The following is a 27,650-nucleotide window of genomic DNA, read 5'->3' as shown; positions in this document are numbered from 1 at the left end:
CCTCTCCCCGCCCCTTCCCTCACCCTCCTCCACCCTCTCCCTACCCTCCATCTGCGTTAGTGCGCGTGTCCTAACAATGATGTGTACGCAACTGCGTGTCTGCATATCTGCGCCTAACAAATGTGGTACTACGCACGACTGAAATTTTACGTTTATAATCGTAGCAACAGACCTCAGATGAGCCCAGACGCTCTGCGGCTCTTGTTAGATTTGGCGTGAAGGTATGAACCGACGTTTATTTGTATTTCTAAGAGCGTCATACAATGGCCGCTGATCCCCATGCCACTCACGCATACATGTTGTATGTCGTGATAATGTTATAATTGTCAATGTCTCCTAGGTGAACTAGACAAGCGGTTGGTTATGTATTGATGGACACATTTATTAGGGCCTTTTTGTCAACCATGCAAGATGTCATCTATGTCATGTCATCATGTCATGTCGTCTATTAGCAAAACGATCATCCATGAGAGTGACATTGGACAGTTCAAAGCTATATCCCCAACAAATACAGGAGGATAATAACTGTTATTGAGTAATTATTAGACATAATTCTATGCACACATATCTATTGTATTGGCCACAGTGAATTTGAAAGCAACCAATGAGCTACTTTTCATGACCTTGCCATGTTGTTTGCTTGCAGACATGCTGTCGACACCTATGAAAGTCGACCGAATGCACTTCAAGGAATGCCTCATCGAACTGCTGGCAGACATGTTTGGTAATGAGTGCCTAAGTAAAGTCTACAAGGCCGACAGGACACAGATAACTGTAGATGGGAAGACGGCCACCATTGATCTCGACACATTGGTGAGGGGAACCAGCATGCTGAATTATTTATAGTGGCCTTGTCTAGACCTCTGTAATTCCTGAAAGATTAGCCCAATTCTTCCCTTGAATACATTTCGGAACCTAGTTTCATAGGAACGTTTGGTGCTTCATTCATTATTCATCATTCATTATTAATAGATGCCTATAGTTAAATATATTATCCCTTGGAAATTTCCTTGAGTTGCCAATTTGACCTCATGTTACCATCTTTAATAGCACACCCCTGTTTATCTTGTATTACATGTGGATCGAGGAATTTACACAAATGAGTCGATAAGGCGAGCGCTACAAGATAATTAAGTACAGAATTAATTGAAGGTTAAAAATAGGCATTACTGAGTAACAATTAGTGTGGGTTTTACATATATTGTTCAAAGCCATACTGTGATAGTTTCCAATAGTGATGTCACGATCATCGATTATACTCGATCATCGGTTGAACAGTGGCTCGAACCAAGCGCTTAGTGATGTCACGATCATCGATTATACTCGATCATCGGTTGAACAGTGGCTCGAACCAAGCGCTTGGTTATCAAAATCCATAATCGATTTCATCGGAAAAAAAAAAAATCGAAATAAATGTAAAACTTTAACAAGAAAACTTGGAAAAGTGATGAGGGTGCCTCAATATCATCGCTACTATACAAGTTATCCTTTATTAACATGCATTTATTATACACACAGTAGTAAACAGTGCAAAACAAACAGTAAACAGGGCTAAACAAGCACATACATGCACACACGTACATGCACACGACGTTACGCACACGCAGGCATTCAACACCCTGAGTAACCGATTGTAACCGATCATCGGTTACTGGGGTCCATCCGATGATCGATTAGGAAATTACAACCGATTGACAACACTAGTTTCCAAGCCAATTTAGTGGGTAGCGTTTGGGAGAGTAGAGTTGGCATTAATCGTCACTTACTTTACAGGAGGTCACGTGTAAAGAAGACGACGGACTACAGCAGATGGTGCAGACGGCTGTCACCAAGCTGCACCAGTCCGTTACACCACTTACAGTATAGCAGTGGCTGCCCTCTAGCCCGCTACCACACCAACGCACGCGGAGCAGTTATAATTAACTGTTAAGCATCTCCCCAGAAACAGATGCAGTTAGTCACAGTCGAAAACTATTTTCATGTCGTCAGTGGATTTGTGTGATATGATAGTTGGCCATCTAATCACCTGGGCAAAGTTCTGTGGATTGAAACGCTGTCCACTAACTCCTCATTAATAAGTAACTAAAGTGCCAGTAGTAGTAGTAGTAGTGCGTTTTGCCATGTGTAAAGCATAGACGCGCTGAAGCCAACCGAAGCTGCTTCCATTTATCGACCAACAAACTTATGGATTGCTTGCAATCACGTGACCAGCAATTGTGACCGGTGACACGTCACAGATTTCCCGTGCTTCATGACCTCATGGGTTCTAATTGCTTTTAATGTTCAATGAACCTCTCTTACTTGAGCATTACTTAGTTGCCTATTAATGGAAGCTCCATATATATTCCCTGTTTTTCCCAGTCTACTATTTCTGAGAAGGTAGCCTACTTATCTTGACTATCCGTGCTAAATAAAAGCACTGTGATAAACCAAGCTATTGTTAACAGTCCTCCAATTTACGTGATCATGTATGTATAAACTATTTTGTAAAAAAATATGGAAAATAAAACAAGAAACAAATTTAATAGCAAGTTATATGTTGTCATGAATGTGCTGATAAAATTATTCCACAGAAAAATTATAGTATTTGACAGAATTTTCTCCAAAATTGTAATGCATCTTTATATATACTTCACGATATATACAAATATTGAAAATTGATTTATATTTTAATATCATTAAAATGCCTTACTTTTCCACAAATAAAAAGATGTCTAGCAGTAAACAAGCAAGTCTCAACCACCCAGTATGATTAACAGGGTTCTCCCCATGCCTCTAACACGTGTCCGAAATGCCTTCAATGCTAAAGCTAATTTGTGGCATCCCATTTATCCTCTGAGATATCTCAATTGGCTGATAGTCTTAATTCAGCTGTGTAAATTTTTGACAATCCCAACACAGTCATGGTGATTTTACAGCTTGATGTGAACGTCTCCAAACTGATCGTGTTTACCTGTGCATTAGAGACATTTATGACAATAATACATAATTTACTTCTAGTACAACTCCCTTCCGGGGTGCTTTCCTATCCGTCCGTTAATGACGTCTTCTGAATTTCCTGTGGGAGAACCCCGATTTACTTTCTCTTAAACCTAAATATACCTCGTATCTTGACCCTTTCTTTCACAACCGTCTTTTCACGGACACTGTAGCAAATGGTGCATTGCATGCATGTATACCAGGTATGTGTGCGACACAATTATTATCCAAATGGGCAGGCGTATATGCCCGTATTTGATAATATGAACTAGAGCGCACACTGCATCTAGTATGTACTATTTGCTTCAGTGTTTGTAGCCTTTATACGATTCAGGATGCACGCACAAATTCAAGCAATTTTAAAGCTGTCGAAGCTCAAATCACACATCACATTACGCATACATGTGTCTGCCTATTGGTAGCACGGCTCCTATACATGTTTTCTCAACCCTTTTCAGAAACTGTTATAACATGACTTTACGTTACGTGAATGACCAAACACTGGTCAACACTTGCGCTGATGCCATGACCTGCCTATCACAATAACAATAAGATCATCACTAAACCTGCAATACCCATTGTGAATGTGATTACCAACCGACACGCAATTCATGTGTATTCAAAGGACGGGATTACAATTATGGTACTATATTTATGTAATCAGGAGAGAATAAAAACATTTATTACAACGAAACTTTTATCACAATAATTTAATGTAATTTGTTTTTATTCATTCATGATGTGGGGTAGTACTACAAAGAAAATGATCAGTGTCTATTATAATATCTTTATAACCCAAGATTTTACAATCCTAAACCAAGCTAGCTAATAAGAGTAAGAGACAAGTGCCATTGCAATACACGCATACCGGGATGCAATTCAAATCGTGCCATTTGTTTCCGTCAGTTTTCCAAACGTAGATACCTGTTACTACATACATATTTACAGTCGCCATGGATGGAACACTAGTCTGTTACAGCTGAGGTGACAAGCAAAGTAAATTAGCTCCTTACGGATAATTCCAATCCCAAAGACATGCTCCATTCAGCCTTTCACATTTGTATTTCAAATCTAAAAATATAAACACTCGGCACCCTCTGAAGACAGTCGAAGACACTTCGTAATATTCTACGACCATTCCTCATTACGTTTATCACACTCGTCTTTGTAAAATGCCCCAAATCAAGAATGAAAGAAACGCACTTAAAAATTCCAAGTTCCAGAAGATATATCTCTAACTGCTATACAAAAGCCAACGAGTCAAAAGTACCTACGTTGGCCCTGTGTGTGTGGAATGTTGTGTACACAAACTTCTGTGATAGTCGAACATCACCGCACCTACTGTATATGCCATATATTTCGCGTACATATATTTTCGCGAATTCAGACGTGACGGACAATTTCCCGAGTGGTTAATTTCGCGGTCGGTGAATTATCAATTATTCGGTATGAATTATTCGCGTGTTGTTATTTTCGCGGTCGGGGACGTGGTCGCGAAATTCGCGAAAATTTAACCACCCCAAAATATACAGCGTATAGGGCTACAGTATGTGATTTGTGACATGATGCAGGTTTAACCCTCCTGCATTTCATTTCCACCTAAAAGTGTACAAAACTACACTAGCCAATAAGATATGACCCTTTTGAAGATGCTTGCCTTCCAAGAAACTTGAACCTGAATTACTGAATATACTTTTACACACAACCCTATTTAGACGATCCTACGTAAACCTATTTATTCATTCAGCACAGTAGAGTTAAAAAGGAAGTTTAATGTAGAAATATGTTATTATTGCATCATGCAAGTCAGTTAACCAGGAAATCAGGGTGAGAAAATGCAAGCAATTTCACGCATCGAGCAGGACTGGGTTTTAAAAAAGCAGCGTTATAGAAAAGCCACAAGTTTTGTGGATTGTGACATAATGAATTTAATCAGCAATTACTTTGCAACCAGTGTAAGAAATTCGTTAATGATAGCTTTAGAAGGAAGTCATCAAAGCACAATGTTGCTTTGACACAGCTTTTCTATGATGATGGACTTTACCATTGAGAAAGCCAGAATTCTCATCTAAGTGATACAATACACACCGTGGTACAATTAGAAAGGGTGTCCCTCATGTTGGCATGATAAACTGTGACACCTGTAGACAAACACACACCACCTGGGTTACTTCATCGTCGGAAGTAACAAAAAAGATCAGTTCACATAACCAACATGACCATACCTCTAAAACAAGTAAAAGAAGGTCTCCAGCAACTCAGATATTTTAGAACTCATTTTCACTTCACATAACCTGCACTATTCTCCTTTAACAAATCTTGGTCGTTTTTCTCAAGATATCTGTCTCGGTTTTGTTATCATTTCCTATACCTGCCTGTGTGAGTCTCTGATAATGGCTAATAAGCTATTAGAATGCATCGCCTCGTTAGGCAGAACTAACCTAACAGGCATAGTTTTTAGTGTTGGAAGCTCCAGCAATGTCCTTGCTTGTAAATGCTGAATCATCTGCACTGCATAGGGCATGCTTTCCTTTAAATAGCGTTGTTGAACTTCCAGTGCGATGCTTTACTCGCTACATTTAACTTCTTTGCTTGCACACGTTACCAGTGTGCATCGTTTATACAGTGTTGCCACGTGCAGCTACTGTTATTCTCCAGGTGGGGACAAACATAACAAGAGTTATATTAATTGATCGCTTTAGCCAAGTGAAGCTGCCTCTAACCGTACATGGCTAAGACGGAATTTGGGCATCATCAATTATACTAAGCTGAGCAAAGCCAATCAGAGCTTTTGCATCAGGTGCCTGGTTGGGCCCACATCCAGACTTCTGAAAAGTAAAAGGAGCTACATTCAGTCAGAATGATTCCATTATACATGAAAGAAATACAATGGAATAATTTACAAGAAATAGCATGGTTCAGCACCAGTATCAGTTGCTGCCGGTAAGATTTTTAGAACCTCATTGAAGATTCCAAGCACAATTTTACTTACCAATGAAAACGTGAGACTCTTTTTAGATGCAGAATCTAGAATTGTCTGGAGATTTGCTGCAACTATAAAATAATCAGAATACAGAGATTAAACAAAGTATTAAAGGATTTAATAAGCAACAAATTGTATAAAATCATAATACACCTGTGACATGTGTCATGCCACAACAATAGAACTGAACAATATGTATATATAGGGAGCAAAATTAGCACCAGCCCACTGGCTGGAAGAAGAAGAATCCATACTGGAGGTACTAGAATATAATGCAGAAGCTGCATTTGATCTCTAGCAGAAAGATACTGCTAGAGGCAGAAGATTTTCGAAGCGTTAAAGAAAGCTGCGAAGGACCCAGTACCACCCTGAGGATAATGATCCAGTATCAGTTGATCAGGAATGAGATTTAGAATCTCATTCTGGTAACGATATTGAATAATCTCAAGAAACCGAGTAGAACCTTCTGAATTATGTCCAGAATAACACAAGGTTAAATCCAGAGAGACATGATACAAGATTGCGTGGCACAGCTTTGCTGTTGATCCTAAGCGCTGCGCGCGGATGAGACGCGCAGTTCCGCGGGATATGCGCACGCGACAGCGGAGATGTTCAAGTATGAAGCGCTGTCCGCAATGGAGACGTGCGCCAAATTCGAGGCCCGGCGCACGTCTCCACAGCGGTCAGCGGATGGTCTGTAGTTTTAGAAGATGACAATGATTATATATGGACGATATTCTAGGAATTGGAGATTATAAAACAGTAACAAAAATCACTCAGTCATGCTCCAGATTAGCTGAATCAAAAAGATTAGAATTTAATATGAACAAAACAAATACAATGGTTATAAAATTCACCAACAAAGAAAGGATAGAGAAGGAGATATTAATAGGCAACCAAGTAATCAAAAAATGCACTAAATATTCATACCTAGGGGATTTAATTAATGATATAGGAGGTTATAACGATATGATAAGAGTCCGAACTGAAAAATGTAGGTTCATGATGAGGGAAATATTATCATGGGCAGAAGAGCAAAATTATGGAAATCATACTATAGAAGCAAGAGTGAAATTATACGAATGCACAGTTTTACCTTCCTTCCTAAATAACAGTAAAACATGGACTTAATGGAAGAAGTAAAAATGTTGGAGGATTTCGAAAATGAGCCTGCGCAAAATAATAATCACGCAGAAAACGCAGAAAATGCATCGCATCGGCCCAAACTCCACGACAGATGGCGCTCTCGCTCATGGGCTCAATCTACGAGTATCCTGAGTGTACGAAGGTGCACTGCATGCAGTTTGGCATCGACCTAGACTGGTACCCGGTCGACAGTTCCACACGCTACACTAACAGCGTCAGTTTAGCGAAGGATACTTGCCGGAGTGAAGGTGGCGAACGGGTACCAGTCTAGCATCGGCCGGGCATTTCATTATTTACGAAAAGTAAACACAGTCGGTATAGGAACTGGTCACGTCGGTGACGCCCCATTCATGCCCATCAACGAAGAAGGTGGGGCTTATTCTAATTACGGAGATGCGAAAATGCAACAGAAGTACGTAGCGCAGTGCGCTAAACGGCGTGTTATTTTCGTTTTTGTGCCAAACTCTATCGTAGGAAACCGTTCTAGCCTAGCAGAATGCCCTAGTTCCTGAGATCGGCGATTTGGTACTGTGATGGGTCCCCACCTATAAAAATTTCAATGGGAGGTGCGGCGTAGGCTGTGATTGGAGGACACAAAGTGTCAAGCCTCGGCTCGCCTCGGCATCATGACCGCATCACGTCAAGGTTAAAATCTATGTTTCATAAACAGAATTTTATCAAGAGCGTATAAAGAAGGAGAGCGTACAACAATGAAATGCTGAAACCATTTTGGTATTAGTCAAATTAAGAAACTTTGCCCATTTGATTTTGACGATTCTTTGCGGTATCATTGATCAGCTGTCCTACCTTGCTAATATAAAACAAACCGCTTGTCCCTACGATGCCCCTACGCTGAGATAATGAGTGGTGAAAATCTGGTATTTTTGCCGAAAACCGACTCGAGATCCCTGTTTGCTGCAACCCTCTATCGCTTTGTGGCCAGTGTGTTGCTTCCGGTCGCCGCTGTGTAGCACCATGGTAGCGCTGACTCATTACGTCAGTACTACAGAGTTTACTACATCCAGCGTGAGGCGGGCACAGGTGGGGGTCATCACTATTGCAATCAATAACAGACGTCATTCATTCCATTTGTCAATCATTGACGGAAACACGCGAGGTTTCCCGAAGTTATCTCAAAGCGAGAGACAGTCGCAGTCAGCAGGTATCTCGAGTCGGTGTTCGGCGAAAATACCAGATCTTCACCGCTCATTATCTCAGCGTAGGGGCATCGTAGGGACATGCGGTTTGTTTTATGTTAACAAGGTAGGACAGCTGATCAATAATACTGCAAAGAATCGTCAAAATAAAACGGACAAAGTTTATTAATTCGACTGATACTGCAACATGGTTTCAGCATTTCACCATTGTATGCTCTCCTTCTTTATACACTCTTGATTTTATTTATAACTACTATCATTGTGATTCTTTAAATAAAAAAGGTAAAACTCATTTTGGAAGAATTTAATTAAGGGCATATAAGGATTTTTATTCATTATCATTCCAATTCTCATTTTAAGTTCCTTCTGGTTCAAACGACAAAGAAAACTTGTGAGGGCTAGTAAATTTTGGTGAGAACTGGTAATGAGTGTCAATGACACTGTAGCTCACCACAAAAAAGGACACAAATAAGTGAGTGAGAAGAAGTCAGTTTTAATTGAGCAAGGGGAGAACTCCCATTATATACTCTTGATAATTATGTGTAATTTTTTATGTGAAAATAAATGTTTGAGATGTGAAAGTCTGAGATGTGGGCAAGTGATGGCGTTACACCTAAATGATCGCCCTTTAACGTTTTTATAATATTCAGATTTAGGCACTGCCTAAAAGCGGAGCTCCTGATGTGTAACGTGTAAGATTGAGAGGATACGCTTATTCCACGTAGCTGCTATATATCATGTGACAATGGTGTTTCCCTGCCCATAACACAACTTTTGTCAAAGGTTAATTGGTTGCATGGAAGTGTTTACTTCGTATGAGTTTTTCTAGGCGGTAGCACACGGTTGCCATCTGTATATCACAATAATAATTTATAAACCAAAATGAATCACAATTTGTGACGGTAGATGGCGCTATACCCGCTTTGATGTTTCTTAGCGATGGCGTTCGAAATAAATAGATTATGCTGCGTTCCGACATGTTTTGTAAAACTTTACTCTAATATAGACGTTTTATCGGCAGGGTGGAGAGGAAATACCAATTTTGCATTAAAGATATTGTCAATGAAATCTTGTAAAACGAACCAGACGAGTGTGACACCACAGACTGTTATCTGCATGTCTATATAATATGCTATATAATTGCTAAAACCTACCTAATTTGCATAATTTTTTTTTAAATATCAAAACCCCTAGCCATTATTCATTCACATACCAAAAATGAGCAAAATCCGTTTAACCTGAACTGACTAATGGCAATTCCCATTTTTGCCAAAACATTGTCATGGCTCGAAAGTACGTCACCTGGCGTGCTCAAAAATAGGGTGTTCAAACCTCTCCCATAGCAGTAACAACTATACCCAATTTCAAACATGTGGGTCAAACGGTTCCTGAGTTATCATTGACCGTAGCCAAATGTTGACGGAAGGACGGACGGACGGACGGACGGACGGACGTACGACGGACGATGACCCATGGCAATAGCTCAGCTTGACGATGTCAATGTGAGCTAAAAATCTGCTGTTACCAGTCCTCTGGGTTGGTGCAACAAACTGAATTTCATGCCCTGTGTGTGTGCATGCATGTGTGCATCTGTGTGTGCGTGCCAGTGTTGTAGGTCTCGAGGCCGGTTTCTTTGGTCTTGGCCTCAGCCTTGGCCTCGGAGTGCAATGACTCGGACTCGGACTTAGACTCGAGCCCTCCAGACTCGAGGACTCGGGTTGAGGCCGGCTCGAGGCCACTACATAGTACATAACTGTACATATTGTAAACACGCAGTTTCCAAGAATTTAAAACTAAAACTCCTACCTAAATTTATGCAACTAGCTGTTTATTCACATTGATTTTTGCCAGTTGAGTGATCTCGGGTGTTGAGAGTTTCGCGCCATAATCTCGTCTACTTATTTTATTGTTACCTGACAATGTCGCCTCCTTGAAATTTTGCTAGAAATTTCAAATTTTATAAAAAAATTTAGACTCACGGTTTTATGTTTCAGTGTAGGGATTAAGGTAGAAATTATAGGATAGGATTTTTTTTTATCAAAACTGGTCTCGGACTCGGACTCGGACTCTGACTCGGGTGGTGTGGACTCGGACTCAGACTCGGGTGGCGCGGACTCGGACTCGGATTCAGACTCAGGGGGTGCGGACTCGGACTCGGGGGGGGGGGGGGGACTGGTGCGTGCCTGTGCGTGCGTGCATGCGTGCGAGTAATACAGAGTAATACATATTACACACAGAAACACATTACTATCACATAACGGTTTGAGAGAACAGTTAGTTGTGCGACGACGCAATGCACGGTGTACACAGCTCACCTATGACCATGTCCTGCCCATCTACCAGACCTGCACCGACTAGTTCCTGAGATAGCCCATCGGCCGAATCTTTGTTCTTCGTGAACTCAAACCTGATATCATTCAGCTCACGCTTGTCATTCCTGCGGAGCAACAGTTATTAGCTTGCAAGCCCCAAAGCTCAGGGCCAGTACATTGCCATGTTACACATCTAGTACTCACAGTCTAGCAAGAGAAATATGATGTGAAAGACTTTTCAATGAAGAAAAGATTTGCAGTTCCATTTCAATCGGTGTCTATGAGTTAATAAAACAAACAAAATATCAACAGAAACCCTAAGTAATCTTGCAGAAATGCAGCATTAGCATAGTCACGTCCAATTAGTGCATTCATTACTCAAATGCCGAGGAAATTCCACTATTTACATATAATAGTAAATCTACAGCTAAATACAATTTGGTAATCAAATTTGCTCATTGCTATCTTTCACCTTAACTTTACAAGTTTACCTGCTTGGTCAAACATTACATTCAGTTACAATTCATCCTAAAATTTCTTATTGTTGCTTTGGTAAACCTTGGTTTAACAATTCCATTAATTTAATATGACCGCACTCCAACTTTCTCATGACAGAATCTAGTGACATTTCAGAACATGTCAGGCAGGCTTGATGCTCCCACTCACCTTAACCTCAGTATCAAGTTAATAGGATCCTGTTGAGCATTGGCCTCGGTTACATTGTCTTTGGCCTTCCCGACTGAGGACGGAGCAGGAGGTTCAGAGGAATCGATGATGTTTGTTTTACGTGGCCGGTCCTACAATAAAACATTGTCTTGATGACTACTTCATCCGTTTGCCTTATCCTCTGCCTCATCTCACAACCTCTCTTCCTTAACTTCTGTGTCCCATATCTACACGTCATCAGCTACCTCAACTTCTGTCTGCCCGCTCTCTCTACAACATCTCTCTTCCTCAACTTCTGTCTGTCTCATCACCACCCTAATCAGCATCCTCATCCTCTACCTCACAACCTGCCTCTGTCTCTAAGCTCTCACTAAGCAAAACAAAATTCAAAAAAATGTAAATTAATGTAAATTCAGCTATGTGTTGGGAAGCAACTGAGACCAGTGGCAAAGACGACTTACTGGATCCTCATCCTCCTCATCACTAGACCACACCCAATCGCCAGAGGCTGTTCTATGTAGACGGCCACTGGAGCCGGGCTCGCGGTCTTTCTGGAACAACAAATGGGAAATACAGCTCGCACTAATACCGTACTTGCCAAAACCAGTATGGCAACGAAGTGACGAGTGATATAGAAATATAAACTAACAGCCATAAAAGTCAATAAGAAAAAGCATGTGGCATGAAAGGTGGAAGTCTCGGAAATGGCTGTAGCAAAATTTAAAGGATAAAAAACACTTTATCCAAATAATATTAAGCACACATAGACGTTTATAAAACAGAACATTTATGATGTGCACAAGATGTATCAGTAGTGGTGTGTAGAGTGACTGCCATAGACAGGATGTAAATAAAATCTCACTATGCCATGAACAAATCGCAGTACATCAACACTGCCGGAGAATACGAATGTCAACCTGAGGCATGTGTGGTAATTACTGGAAAAATTATAGTAATATTATAGATGGTGTCGGTGAAGAGTTGCTGCCTACTGGGGAAACATGGTGAGTCTCTATTTGTTCACGAAATCATGATGATTCCACACTTACCTTTGTCCTGATTTGGAGACCAGGGCCTCCAACAATCAGTGTTTGCAACAAGTATTTCTTGTCTCTTGCTTTCTTGAAAAAATCATGCTTTAGCAGTTTAGTTGCTGTTGGCCTACAAATGAAAGGGAAGAACTTGTACAATGCAAGATTTATATACATTAACTTAACATAATGGTAACTTTGGCACTAAGACTATTGAAAACAGACACTAGCTAGATTAGTGTTAATATACATTATCTACTTGTACATTTATAATTAGAAATACAAAATACACACATATACAAAAAGAATGTTCACCTTTTCTCTGGGTCTTTTTGTAGACAATCAGCAATCATCTTTCTAAAGGACTTTCCATAATTTTTGTACTGGTCCTTGTCTTCTACACCGGTGTCCAAAGTTGGAGGGTCATTTTGAAGCGTAAGCATCAATACCTGCGACATCAGGAATGAATATAAGGTGTATGCGTGTTGATGATTTCACACCAAAGTAACTAAAACAGGAAGACATGCAAGTACCCTGCTGACCTGCTAAAGTTAATCTTACCATAGAAATCAACGATATGTAATTTAAATGAGCTTTCGAGCAAAAATCGTTACCTCTCAAATAAAATGAAAAATAAAAACGGACAAATTAGATGTCATCTATTATGGATTACTCCAGTATAAAATTACCATGAGTTTGTGCTGTTATGGTATATAAAATGCAAATAATACAGCCACATTTTTCAGTGTCGAGACAATTGTCTTGTTATTGGTACCATCAGACAAAAGTGCAATCATTGCATATTTCAATAAAAGTAATGGTGTACGAGTGTTCTTAAACATGTAAGCCTTGATGTATACACTTGCTGTTATGCAAGCAACACCCTTAAGTATTGTAATGGTTGAACAAATATAAGAACGGTACGGAATTGTTTGAAACCCTCACTGTAATAGTCAGGTAGGAAAATGGTTTTGAGTTACCTTCATTGGAGGGTACTTGTGATAAGGAGCTGTCCCTGTTGCCAATTCAATTGCAGTGATGCCAAAACTCCAAATGTCTGCCTTGAAGTCATACCCACTGACCTACAAAGGTGCACATTAAAAACATGATAAAATAAAATTTATTTACATACCATTGTTCATATTAATTATATATCAGCTGATTATATAGAAAAGTAATTTGCATGCAATCGATTGCTTCAGGACATTGCAAAATATTACACAAACAGAAAAAACCAGTGAATAATTACTACGCAGACTCACAAGATATATGTGCACGCATGCACGTACACATGCACATGCAACCACACATACAATTGGCGCATGCAGCACATCTGGACACATATATAAATACCATCAAACTTTGTGCACACATAAAAGCACCTGCAAACACATGCGTACAAACAGCACACTACAGCTACAGGAATAAACACTCACCACAACCTGCATGCATCTGCAAGCAGCCAAACACAGACATGTGCATTACACACACACAACTAGACAGAGGGCACTCACGGAGAGTGCATACCTCCGCCAGAATGTAACATGTATGTGTTACGAGCTGGCTTGCCGCTCGCTCGCTCGCTGGCTGGCTCGCTGACTCGATGCGCTAATATCGATCGCGCGAACACACTAACGCACAAACTTACGAGACCGATCACATAACCTCCTCCAACTCCGTTGGGCGGAGGTAATGACCCAAATCCCCACACAGCACGCACATCTACACCCACGCACCAACACTTAAACACACATACTATGCACCTGTTCCATCACTTCAGGAGCCATCCAACAAGGGGTTCCAACAAAGGTGTGTCGACTGCTCTGGCGTGTCCGGTCCCCACCAGTAGCTAGCCACGAGCTGACACCAAAATCTGCAAATGATGACCATCAAGTTGAACGAACTTGCACAACAGAGATCGCTCATAACATAACACATGCTCAAGTTAGTTGCGACATGAAATTGAAATTGGTTTAGTGCAAGCCAATAAGATTTGCTTAACAAGTGCTTTAAATGTAACATCAGAGCAGGCATTTGTAACTAGCTGCCTTCGACCATAAGCCAGGCACGTTAATGTTCCCCTGTAGTGGAATCGTGCACGTGACTCACGAATCAATGATTTATATATAATGCATCACCAACCGATCTTATATGGATCTATGCCTTTGACATTTCACTGACTTAGATCATTTAATTACCCTCAGCTCAGTTTGTAGAAACAATCAATTAACTCACAATCATCTTTTTGAGTTTGCAATACATGTAGTAGTTTTCTACTATCTCTCACATATTACGGCAAACGATCAACACAGTTATACTTGGCTTCATATGTGCTATGTAACTCCACTAAATAGTAGTCTTACTGTGAATATATGTTCCACAGAGTCAGACTGCCTGCTTAGTCAAATCTTCCCATCCTCAGTGAGGTCAATCACTCCTGACCACAAACATTAAAAGACAGATGGGTAACTGTGGATCACAACAAACAAACTCCACGAGGCAGCAGGAGATATACAACCACGGACCGTGACGGACGACATCCACTCACGGCGGGCGACGACGGAAAAGGAGACGGAGCGAGGCGAGGCAATCTCTACAACAACGAGGAGAAGCGTCGCGAGCACACCGGCGACTTCATCCACTCTCACCGGCAATCTGCACCGTGCCGTCGGCGCCCAGCAGTATGTTGCCGGCCTTGACGTCGCGATGTATCTGTCCGTTGCTGTGGAAGTACTCGAGGCCCTTGAGCACCTCCTTGAGCACGGTGGCGATCGTCGGCTCGTCGAGGACGCCTGGCCGCGTGTTGCCCTGCTTCACCTTGTGCTTGATGATGTCGAGCAGCGAACCTGATTGCGAAACAGACGTAGCGAGAGATGAGGATGCGCACGACACAAAGCTTCTGAGTTTCTGGGAATTTGCGATTACATTCGGGGTAAGAGACACTAGCAGAAACGCAGACAGGAAGGTGAGATGGTCGGAGATGAAGTAGTCTAGCCTTGAAAAAGGGGTCTACTTATAGGTGTTGCCAAAAAATCTATTGAAAATAATTATCAAAATCATGCATCCTAGCTAATGCTGGCATTGTATTCCGGTGGTAAAAAAGAAACAAATTTTTTGCTTCTTAGAGGAGTATAACTTTTTAATACCAATATGAAGCAGGCATGACCATCTTGGTCAAGAGCCAGTGCTTATTGGCATTAATGAAGCACAAATACAATAGTATAACATTAACATCACAGGCCAAACCAGTTTATGCAAAATTACATCACCACCAAACAATCATTTAACAGAGTTATCCCTCAGATATAGAATTTAATGATATGCCTATCTTAAAGTTAATCAGAATTTCACATTTTCAACAAAATGCCACCGATCATGTCTAGCTGGCTGAACATGGTAATATCGGCAAACTTGTCACACGGTCTCACACCTCCACTGAGAATCTCAATCACAAGCCATAGTTCTTCCTTGACAACAAATGATGTGTAGTATTTCACTACGTTGTCATGCTTGCACAGACTCATTGCCTGAATCTCACGCTGCAACAAGAACAAGCCAAGAAAATATTTACATGTGTACCTTGTCACGAACATGTGGGGAAACTTAATTGGGTTTTACATAAAGCTGTGGCATTACACCTCACATACTAGGTCTCACAGAGTTGGGGTTCAATTAGAAGATGGGTACAGTTACATATATGATGCCTACTCAGTTACACATCGGTTTGTAAGAGAAAGCAAGCAACTCTTTAGATATGGTCAGTCCTACACAACCCTATAACTGAGTTCTATACAGCAGAATGTTTTATAGTCATATATTTTGTATGATGCCGATTGCTGCACATGCAAGCACATTTAATTTACCTACCAGTAGTTCATCCATGCTCGTGTTGCACTTCTCCAAGTTTATACGCTTGATAGCCACTCTCTTATTGAATGGCTTGCACACAGCTGCCTGCACAATAGCTGTGGCTCCATAACCTGGTAAAATAATTAAATCATACTCACACTAAAGCACAACATAAAGATTGCATTGGTAATTTTTTCTACCTGAGGAACAGTTTGCAGAGAAGAAACACCCTATCAGGCTATCAAGTAGGTTGTTGTTACAAACCCTTTCAGACTGTATAGGCCTACTACTACTAAGGGCTGACTATTGGCTACAAGTTTACAATTGCAATAGCATTGTGATAGCAAAGATCATATATATATACAATATGATTGGACACTTTTTATGATCACCATGTTAAATTTTTTCCCCACAGATGACACTAGTGCCAACCAACTGCAAGCAAATATCTGCAGGTTACCTACCAGCTGAACTACCAGCTGATGATAGCTAACAACAGTAGGGTAGGGAGTTAATCGTACATAGAGAGTCTTGAGTGTCCAAAGCAAGATTATTGATTGTAAATTACTACTAATAGTCTATACTATCATGTTTTTATTCATGAGCTTTTTGTTATAGGTAGCTTGCAGGAAACTGTATTAGAAATAATTAATAAAACACGTTTTTGGACTAGAGTGTAACAGGCTTAATGCTAATGACTTATCATGTAGTAACCATAAATAATACTTCGTGTTGAGACAAACTGCAAAGCTGGCCGAAAGAGATGTCTAACAGTGAGAAGATGATTAAATTTTTCTCATCATCGCGAATACGGTTGGCTTTCACCCAGATGGTCTAACAGTGAGAAGTTGATTAATTTTTTTAATAGCTAACAAACTGTTTGTTACACTTTTTTGGTGATTTTAACTTGGTAGATATGTCATGATTAGTAGTCGATACAGCAACAGCAGAGAATATGTTGCATGGCATGTTGTAACAAGCTGTGTGATTTGTTATGGCAGCTTTCTCTTAAGAGTGAGCAGCTTCATTGAATTTGACACTTTGAATATAGTAGCTGCTCAAATTACTTTATTTTGGGACTATATATTCATGTATTGGCAGTCTTCAAAATAGCAAGCACAGAGTCATTGTGTATGGTATATGGTGGTGTTTTGCATTCTTCTGAGATTCTAGTCATATATTGTAGTATTTAGTTCTGTAGCAGGAGCAAAAGGCTACACTGGTACTGGTAGAGCTAAGCTTTGAGAATGCAACTAGAGTGGAGGCATGAATCCTTGCAGTAGCATTTCAAGTGGTATATTCATTAGAAGAGCTACAATGCATCTATGAATGCAACAACCCGGTAGCACTTCTGCATTGTAAATTTGGACAATTCCAGCGTAACGGACATAACAGTCAGACAGTTTTCTTAACATTAAATGTTCAGTAAAGATCAAATTTAAAGTAAGAAATCTTGTTTTACTTTGTGAATTAGTAACATTTGACAGCCAGAGATGTACATGACAAATTATGTGATATTTTACTGAACAGTTCCTCAGAGATTGGACATTTAGTTACCGTAACGGACATGACAGAAAACGGACAAGGGTTTTCACTGTACTGTACACATCATGAAAACTCTGTGAGCTTCATGGCTATATGACAATGTTGCCAGTTTTTGTCTACTTCAAATCTTTAAATAACCCTCTAGACCATGAACACAACTGTAAATGTATTTAGGCAACCATCTTTTTCTTTCATTAAAAAATGGTGCGTAACGGAGATGAAAGTTTGTCCACTTTGTTCCAAGCTATCATACTTTCTTCTGACGGAATTATGCCGTCATCATGTATATAGTAAGAAAACAGTCCTGAGTCTGATTCATATGACATGCAATTCAAGTGAATTTATTACCTTATGAAGTACTTACTAACCTTAGATATGGTACTATGCTATAACATGATCATTGGCTAATTTATATTCATAAAATAGGGCCATAATAAAAATATTGTTTGTTTGCCCTCACCCGACCGACCCGCCAAAAAAGGCCGACTCAACATTTTTTATTTACCTTTCCCATTCTTTTTTTTTTTCAAATTGTATCACTGTACATTATATAAATCTGTAGGCAATACATTATATATGTACCAAGCAAAACAAACATTCAACATAAAAGGTATCTCCACACAAACACACCCGAGCATGTAGACACCATGCTGAATTTGCAAAACAAGTGCCGCAGAGGGACAGCGCTCAACTGACGTGTACTGTAGCCGGGTATTCTTCTGATAAACTGACTGAACGACTTAAGATGTTAGTTGTTCTAGCTTTTGACAACAGTGCACTTTTTGACAGCCATGCTCTTTTACTCTTTCTCTGTTCTAACAGTCACTAAACACATTGTTGTGCAGCTATAAAAATGGAATGATTACACTTCATCAATTCATATCAACAAGTGCCGCAGAGCGACAGCGCTCAACTGACGTGTACTGTAGGACAAAGACTCAATGGAGATATGCTCTGTGCTTGTCTGATAAACTCACTGGCAACCGCATCAATGCGCGCGCCGTGCGCCTACTGTGGTGGCGCGTGCCGTCACCGTGCCGGTTGTACATGATCGTGCTACAAAAACCACAGTGTGTTTCGCACATAGGGATCCGCACAACGTGGACGCTCAACTTGGGAAGCCCTTGTTATTCATTGTATGTTTGTGCAGAATCAGCGTTGTTGCTAGTGTACTTGTATTCTCAGATGAGCATATTGAACCGAGCAATTAACGGTAATATTCGCTAATATATACGCCGACCATTAAAATAGAGGAAAGACTTAGTAACTATTTGTAGTTTAATACATTCGTTGTTATTACACTTATCATTTGAGACTTCCCATGCCTGGGTCAATCCAACCTAATTAGCTCTGTAAGCTAATTAAAACCATAAACAGTTAAACAGGTCAACTATCTTTAAATACAGTAAGTAGCCGACAATCAATACGGGCAGGAAACTGGGCTGGTCGCAAGTCATCAACATCCTTGCTTTCGGTTTTATAAGCTAAACATATAACTGTGACAGCCGACAGTAGTGCCAGTGATTTTACCTATAAATCGTATGCACACCGCCCAAATCGCACCTATAATTTCTCTCAGTCAGTGATAATCGCCAATACCGGAACCATTTCCCTTTTGCGCAGGAAACGAAACGCTTATCGCTAGCTCCCAAGCTATCATAACTCTTGCACCTATTTCTCTCTCTCTTCCCCCTGTCATACAGCCATCAATGCCGTCTATTCATTTACCAATTTATTTATCTCTGTCTGCTGTCTCCTTCTCTACCCCTCTCGCCTAAGTACACATCAGAACAACTTACTTGCTTTCCTCATACTCCCCTCTCCTCTCCCAGTCCCCCATTCCCTTCCTCTGCTCTCCTTCCTTCATCTCTCTTCCTCATTCTGTATATATGCTTTTCTTGGGCTCCCCCTCACGACGGATTCTTTTTACTTCTAACGTCTTATCTCTCTCGTCTCTCTATCTCTCCCTCCGTCCTCTCTCTCAGCTTCTTCTCTCTTCTACTACTCCTCTCTCATCCGTTCACTCCCTTCTCTCGCGTTCGCGCTCAGGTCAGCTATAAATATTCTAGGATATCTCCTACTTAATCTCATCCAGATCTACAAATCTATGATAGACTTTCTATAGCCCGGTATTAACAGTAATACAAGATTACAGCTTGTACTCACTTTTAACTCACCTCTCCAGATCTTTTACCTTCACCTAATTATAGTAATTCTTTAACAATCATGTCATCTCATGAATTTCCCGTCAAGCGCGAGCGCAGTGGTGGGGTGGAAATGAGGGTGGGGAGTGGTGGTATCCCGTTCTCGTCATCTCTTTCGGGATCGTCTGGGTACGTGGTGGTCTCGCTCTCTCTCCTCCCCTTCTTTTAGTCTCTCGCGCGTCGACTTCGCTCTCTGCTCTGGACGAGGCTCTTCTTCCAACATACAAAAGCGCACTTAAAAAAACCATCGCTTGTTCACAGTCAACAAATCCGTGATATGCCTCCTCTGTAGGTCAAAAGTATCAGACACTTTACTCCTTCGCTACGTGCACTGACACAGCACATTCATGGTCCTTTCAATAAAGCTGATAAAAATTGTAGTCAGGCTGAACCACAAACACATTTTTCCACTCGTCATTAGACCATTGTCCTCAGCAAAAGTGTCCGATATCTGATCCTTTCCCCACTGCCTTGACCTGTGACCTCCAATTCGGCTGGTGATTGCGCTTTTCTACCCCATCACACTACACATGTGAATCTTTCCATTCTCTACACTGAGTCGTCACGGTCACGCCATGTGAGACTGTTGTGCTCCTCACAATTCTCCGTACCCACTTTCCTCTCTCTTCCTACCTATCTCCCCTAAGTTAACGCTAGGAATCTATTCATTCCCCCCCCTCCACTTGACACTCCACTTCTTTGCTACTCTCTTAAGGCCGCGCCTTCGACCCCTAAAAATCTGTCATCCTCGAGGTCCTTTCATACGACGCCCCTTCCCCCCCCCCAGCACGTCTGCGGAATCCATCTGTGTACCGTTCCCTATGTCGATTCTGCGTCTCTTCTGGAGTACGATCTTTGTCTCTCCCCAACGTTAATGAACACACGGCTTCGTCATTCCCTACGGACAAACACGGACCACAGATCGGCGACGGACGCTCATTTTGTGATTCTACACAAGCTGCATCTGACTTTCGTCAATATACATGAGCTAAAAAGCCTACGTCTACCTACCCAATACTCTTTTCAGCCTGGGTTGGGTGAGGGCTAAACAAAGATTTTTTTTAATTGTGGCCTAGAAAATATGCCTAGAATTGTGGCCTAGAAAATAGTGGCATCACTGGCATGTCAAAGAAATATACCTAAAAATATTTTTGTTTTAATTGTGTTTTCAGTGAGCCTCAGCATCAGTGTTATGATGAAAGTCAGTAGGACTTTATAGACTTCATTTAAAAGCAATCTACATGAAACTAGGCAATTAATGTTTTTACTTGAGTGAACGTTTTTCTTGGAATTTCCCATTTAGCAACTGTAAATTCATATTAAAATCAATTAACACAAATTATGCACCAGTCAATTGAAACCCCGACCCCCGACCCCTTAGGAAAAGGCAGGGAATTTGACACTTCCTTAGTATTAAAAACAGCAATTTCCTGCCCATAAGAGGCAGGTAGTCTGTTAAAAGCGCTTATAACCGAGGATCATTTCTCAAATTCCAAACAAAACTAAATTCTGGTTTGTAAAGCCCAAGTATTTATTTATGTGAATTTCTGTCCTGTGAAACCTTTTTCAAATACACGTATCAATTAATCGGTAAACTACTGCAGACGTTGTAACGCCGAGTCCCATACATCCGGTGCGAGCTGTTCATTGTTAAATCACGGCTAAATGGCCGCGCTGATAAAACGTCTTGTTCATTTCCCGGCCACCCTGGGCTACTATGTCGTTAAATATGCGTTAAATCCCGGCTGTGGCAGCGTTAATTGCCCGCCCTGTCGCAGGGGTTGGGGGGCCGGGATTTCAATTGACTGGTGCATTAATTTAGAAGCCACTCAGTGTAAAATTACAAATTGGAATGTGTACAAAATAGTAAAATCAGTGGTTTGTTTTGGATTATGGATGGGCGAGTCATTGACATTAAATTTTGCTTTGCGACCCCGGCAAAAATCATTACTCCATGATCATAACCTTACTAGTGGTAGTACTAGTAGTAATAACCCATAACACACCATATAATTATACCCTACAACAACGTATGCCCTGGCGCGACTAGGCTCTACGACTGTCTCGTCTCGCCACGTAGTCACATGTGATGTGTGTGTTGTGTTGCGGCTAGTAAGCCTCATCATCATACACCGAGCGTGGGTGTTGACTGTTGAGTGTTCTACCAGGCACTTAGAACGTCTCAATAACAATAAAAAAGTTAAAAAGCAATTAATAAAACACGAGAATGTATATTTACATACAAAAGTCTTAAATGTTTCTCTACTCTATTTCGTCTAATAATATCACCTGTAAATGTCAGTCAAATTCTCATACTGCAACACACAAGTACGACCGCACGCTAGCTGCTGCAAGCACTGACACATAAATATTAAGCAGGTAGGAAAGCGTGCTGCCCAAAATTCGCTATACGCTCGCTTGATTTTTACGGAAAACAACACCAATATATCAACCATTCTACTCCATCTTTGTTTCTATTTGAAAGAATAGTGTTCACTTGTTATAAAAACATACTGTCTGTGTTCGTAACCGAGCGTGTCACGCGAAATCACACAAAGCCTGACGCAAATTCATCGCGTTCGCGTCCGTTGCCGCGTTGTATGAAATGGCTGTCGCGAATCAGGAAAACACCCACGCGCGCTTTTCGTGACCGCAACGCGTGCAGCGTTTTTGCAACGACTCCACTGGCGGCTTTGACAAGGCTCACACGGGAGTTGGAAAGCAGCGTGGTAGTTTCCCAAAATGCAGTGCGCCGTATATATGCCCTGTACTTGCGCCATTTACATAAACTGCGCAACGACGAGAGCGACGCGAAAATTTCGTCAGGCTTTGTGTGATTTCGCGCGACACAGCTCGGTTACGAACACAGACAGTATGTTTTTATAACAAGTAAACTGTTCTTCAAAATAGAAACAAAGATGGAGTACAGGGTTCTCCCCAGGATGATAATTCAAACAGGGGGAGGGGAGGGGAGGGGGGGAGGGAGGGGAAAAAAACTAGCGGGTCGGGAGGTGTGTTTTTTTTACCGTACCACTAATTAATGCGTAAATTGCCACCACACCATAGACGGTATTTGGGTTCTTGTATATATAAGATAGCCGAGTCGGTGTACAGTTAGTGTTGTGTGTGGACAGGTTAGCTGTTCTTTACTTGTGTATTGTCGTGCAGTGCATGCGTGGCACGAGTAAAATAATACGCGCTGGTTGTCCTGGCCGAATGGGAATTCTTGACGATCGATTCCGCGGGCAAACTTTTATTGTGGTGAATTTAATCGGGGCGGAGGTCATTTAAACGGGCGGGACGATTGAAACAGGGGAGTTTTCCTCAAACGGGGCGCGGCGCCCCGTTTGCGCAACGTAGGAGAACCTGGAGTAGAATGGTTGAATATTTGTGTTGTATCGTAATGAAATTCAAGCGAGCGTCGAGCGAACTTTTTGGCAGCCACGCTTTCCTACCTGCTATGATAATTTATGTGTCAGTGTGCAGCACTAAGCGTGCGGTTAAACTGACCAGGCTTTCCGACTGTTACACGTCGTAGACCTCGTAGACCTCTCGCCAACGTAGTGTTAAGCGAGAAGGAAACTTGTGGCTAGCGTGCGGTGTACTTGTGTGTTGCAGATGACCATTTGGACGGCATTTACATGTGAAATTGTCGGCAATAATAAGAGAAAGAGAGTAGAGAAACATTAAGACTTTGGTAGTAAATAGATTTCGTATTTAATTTTATTTAGCATTATATTTTATTGAAACGCTCAAAGTGCCTGTGTGTTGTACGTGGTTGACGACTGACGTGCATCCAGATAGTTATTACTATTAGTTGTCCATCACCTAGTAAGAACTATTACCCACGAAATAAACAAAATGTTCATAGACAGTACAATGTTTAGGCCTACATACCTATCACTTCCTTAAGTTCATATGCATCGCCATTATTTGGCCAATGCAGATCCTTTCCTCCGCCTTCTGACATTTTCGCTTCTAATAGTGCTGGTATTAGTGGTGTCAGTGGTGTAAGCCTGTAAGGTGGCTCCACCTGATGCTACTAAATTAAGGTACTCGGACAAGCAAGTTCATCGCTGATATCCCGAGTTACGTAATATGTTTTGTTTTTCAGCCACTTTACTGGCAGTAGCAAGCAAAAATGTGTTCTTGCGTAACTATAAAAGAAATGAGTGTTTTTCTACTTAAGAAGTGGTGTGCTCAATGGCCGCAGTAATATACAGACATGCAGCTGCCAACCTCAGCAGCCAACGCGGCGTTGTGTGCACGTGAACATGTGTATAGCCATCAAATTTGTAGACATCAAATGTACACCGATACAAATGAAGACATAGATGAAATGTTAAACTTTAAATATAACGAAAAACCAAAAGTAAAAAACGACCAACGCAGCGTAAAGCTCATAGGGTCCTATGTCCCCATGTCAGAGTACGCCGGAAACGTACCCTGGTACGGTCTGTAATACGAACGGTACGCTGGCATATGCAGGGGCCGTGTACAGGGGGTGGGGTCCAGGGGGTCCGGACCCCCCCTGCTCGCGAGAAACGTCATCTAGGGTTCTAATTGCAAAATTTGACCAGACCCCCTCTCGCGTGCTCGCAAAGTTTGGGTTACGGTGTAGAACCCCCCCACCCGGTGACAAATCCTGTACACGCCCTGCAATACTGCATGGTAACTATGAAGTATCTGATATCAGATATGGTTAGGGTTAGGGTGAGTAGGTTAGGCGTTTAGGGATAGGCGTATGCGACTCCCTTAGACTCGTTAATGGAGTAGGCGAGTACGGTCCGTGCATACTTACTATTAGATAGTACAGCGGTACGTTTCGGAATATACCGGACCGTACCCAGTGGTACGTTCCGGCAGTACCTGGCGGAGACATAAGACCCTGCTCAGCAAAAGTAAAAGGGATCTCATTTTTTAGAGAATGAGAGATAGTACAGCAATCAAGATAGATAGTATATAGATATAATAATATATATATATATATATAGATAAATAGATTTTTAGATAGATAGATAGAATGATAGATTCATCAAGCTGCGTAGCGCAAATTATTTTTACGTTATACTGGCTGTAAGCGCAATCGAACGTTGCTCTAGTTTGCTGAGTCATCAACACAGCTACTTACAGATAAATTGTCGCTACCAATTTCCCGTACGCAAGCGAGGACCGTTTTAGTGGATTCATCAAAGCTTTAAAATTTACGCTAAAGCCTTGGCGTAACTTTACACACAACTGATCGAGTGCCGCTAAAACCCTCGAAAATTTTTTGGCAATTTTCCGCAGGTGCTTTCCATCATATCCGCAGCATGCATTATTCTTATTGAGAAAACATCTATATAAATTACTACTCAACTCAAAAATAAATAATATAATTACATTACTACACAAGAGAGGCGGCGGCGCCTTTGACGACTTCTTTTGTCACTAGCTTGCAGTTGTTTCGTTATAATTAAGCGGATTCGTAGTTTAGCGTGTCACATCACACAGCAGTGACGTGTACGTGCACACGCACCATTGTACGTGCCACACGCACGCTCGCACACGTCACATGCATGGCACCACGCTAGACGGTGTATCGTACACACGCACGCAGCCCTGCGACGTGTACGTGCACACGCACGCACGCACGCACGAGTGTACGTGACACACAACCACGCTGTACGTGCACTACAGACCACGTGCAACAGCATTGCACGCACGCCACGCAGCGCACGTGTAACGTGCACACGCAGTCACACGTGGCACATGCACGCGCGCACCACGCACGATGTACGTCACATACGCACGCACGCACGTGTACGTTACACACGCACGCACGTACACGCTAGGTGCGCCTGCTTTCATCGAGTGTTGAACGCAATCCTACAAACGAAAATGAGGCACTATCACGTTCCGCACTCTCTGTAGACAGAGCTGAGCCAGGGCGTAAAATCCGTACGAGGAGTGGGGGATGATCACGCGAAGGGGGGGGGGGGTCCGGACCCTGGACCCTCCCCCCTGTACCACGCCCTGCAGTAATGAAATGATTTAGGTCCTGCCCATGTTCCAAATTATCATAATTAGCTGAACTTTCAAGTGTGGGCACGGAAGAAGGATTTTTTTTTGAATCTCAGGGGCGATATTTGTACAGGCCATCCCCTCCTTCAAGAGCGGGGGGATGCATCCCCCCATCCCCCGGATTTAACGCCCATGGCTAGGAGCTATATGGTTTAAAATACAGAGAAGGCGTCAGTTTGGTTCTCATGGTTATGTGTCACACTGTGTGATTGGTTATTGCTAGGCAGCGGCCCTCAACAACCAGCGCAGTACGATGGCGTAGTGGATTTACACTGGAATTCATCAACATTTGCGTACGCAGGTGCTACGCTGCGTTGATGAATCGCACCTACGAGCTTTGCATACTTCCTTCGTAGAAACTCTGTGTACGCAATACACTTTACGCAACGTTGATGAATCCGGCCCCTAGCTACTAACTACTATATAGAGATCTTATATGATATCAAGAGCTAATAACACGATGTTTATTAGCTCTTGATAATATATATAATCTATATATCTATAGTATAGTCTATACAGGCCCGTAGCCAGCTTTATATTGGGAGGGGGGGTCGTATTTCAATGTTGGCATTTTGTGAGGGCGCGAAGCGACCAAGCGAGGGAGCATATAGCGACCAAGGGGGGAGGGCGTGGGAGGGGGGAGGGGGTTCCGCCTCCCGGCCACGATAGAGATTTTGCAATTATTACACTAAATGGGAATTTTTTTTTTTGCTCGGGGGGCTCTGGGGGGGGGATTCGTGCGAGCTTCCGAACCCCCCCTGGCTACGGGCTACGGGTTACGGGCTATAACTAATGTTGTATATAGACAGGCCCGTAGCCGGGGGGGGGGAGGGGTGTTCGGGGGATTCGCACGACCCACCCCCCTTCCCCGAGCACAAAAAAAAACAACAAAAAAACATGCTAGATGGTGTGCATTTGTCACTTCAGACTGCTCAGGAAGAGGATTTTTTTTCGGGGGGGGGCTTCTGAATCTCCAAACGAAAATTAAGCATGCTTTTTATCATGGTATGAAGGTATCCCACCAATAAATTCGCTCTGTCTGATCTGGCTTCGTACCCTCGTTAGCCCTACAAACATTTTTTTTTCATTGGCTTCCCCCCCCCCAACAAGTTAACAACAAACAAAGTGACACTGTGAAGATGGCATGCAGTTATTTCTCTAAAGTGTTTCATGCATGTACTTGCTCCTCTTACTCTTAGCAATGTCGTTTACATTCTTTATTCCTATATATCATATTTTATGCAAATATTACTGACTTTCCCATAGTCGAAGACATTTTTACTGAATATAGGTGTTTTTTTTCTTGTTTTTTCATTTTTGAAAATTTGCAAGAATTTCACCTCGGGTATTATGCACCAGATTGCTGCCATTTTAGTGTAAAAATTGCAAAATCTCGATCCCCTGTGTGGGAAGGGGGTTTTCCTAGTCATATTATTGATCATATTAGTATTTTGATCAACTAATATACACACCTAGCTCCCCCCGGCTTGGTCGCTACGCTCCCTCGCTAGGCACCTTCACTTCATGCAAAATTAAAAAACGAAATCCACCAATAAAAGCTTGGCTACGGGGCTATGGTACAGGCGGCGGTTTCACGAAGCCTACTTAAGTCCTTAATCAAAATTAAATCACTAATCAATTACTGATTACTGATATTCATAAACTTTTTCCATAGATATATAGAAATCTTATTCTAGCGCGTTATATTAGGGCGA

General features: G+C 41.7%; 2 protein-coding genes across 2 annotated transcripts in view; one reads left to right on the top strand and one right to left on the bottom strand.

The window, feature by feature from the left end:
* Window positions 1-2,531, top strand: part of LOC106808511 (cleavage and polyadenylation specificity factor 73-like) — an 11,501-nt gene extending 8,970 nt beyond the window's left edge. The window contains exons 13-14 of the mRNA XM_014811265.1: window positions 587-813; window positions 1,774-2,531. Of these exons, the coding sequence (XP_014666751.1) occupies window positions 587-813; window positions 1,774-1,866 (320 nt within the window). The 3' untranslated portion in view covers window positions 1,867-2,531. The remainder of the gene's footprint in view (window positions 1-586; window positions 814-1,773) is intronic.
* A 1,911-nt stretch (window positions 2,532-4,442) lies between these two features.
* On the bottom strand, window positions 4,443-23,873 carry LOC106808516 (serine/threonine-protein kinase OSR1-like). The gene is made up of 13 exons (XM_014811269.1): window positions 23,770-23,873; window positions 16,142-16,254; window positions 15,705-15,813; window positions 14,923-15,120; window positions 14,038-14,147; window positions 13,255-13,356; window positions 12,590-12,723; window positions 12,293-12,404; window positions 11,705-11,794; window positions 11,244-11,374; window positions 10,581-10,702; window positions 5,972-6,033; window positions 4,443-5,807 (listed from the first exon to the last, which is right to left on the bottom strand). The coding sequence occupies exons 1-13, from the start codon at window positions 23,840-23,842 to the stop codon at window positions 5,712-5,714; spliced, it is 1,452 nt and encodes a 483-aa protein (XP_014666755.1). The 5' UTR covers window positions 23,843-23,873; the 3' UTR covers window positions 4,443-5,711.
* Window positions 23,874-27,650: the final 3,777 nt, after the last annotated feature.

The sequence above is a fragment of the Priapulus caudatus genome, unplaced genomic scaffold (assembly GCF_000485595.1).
Source record: "Priapulus caudatus unplaced genomic scaffold, Priapulus_caudatus-5.0.1 Scaffold283, whole genome shotgun sequence".
Lineage (NCBI taxonomy): Eukaryota > Metazoa > Priapulida > Priapulimorpha > Priapulimorphida > Priapulidae > Priapulus > Priapulus caudatus.
Note: the sequence above shows the minus strand (reverse complement) of the source record. Positions and strands in the feature narration are given on the sequence as shown.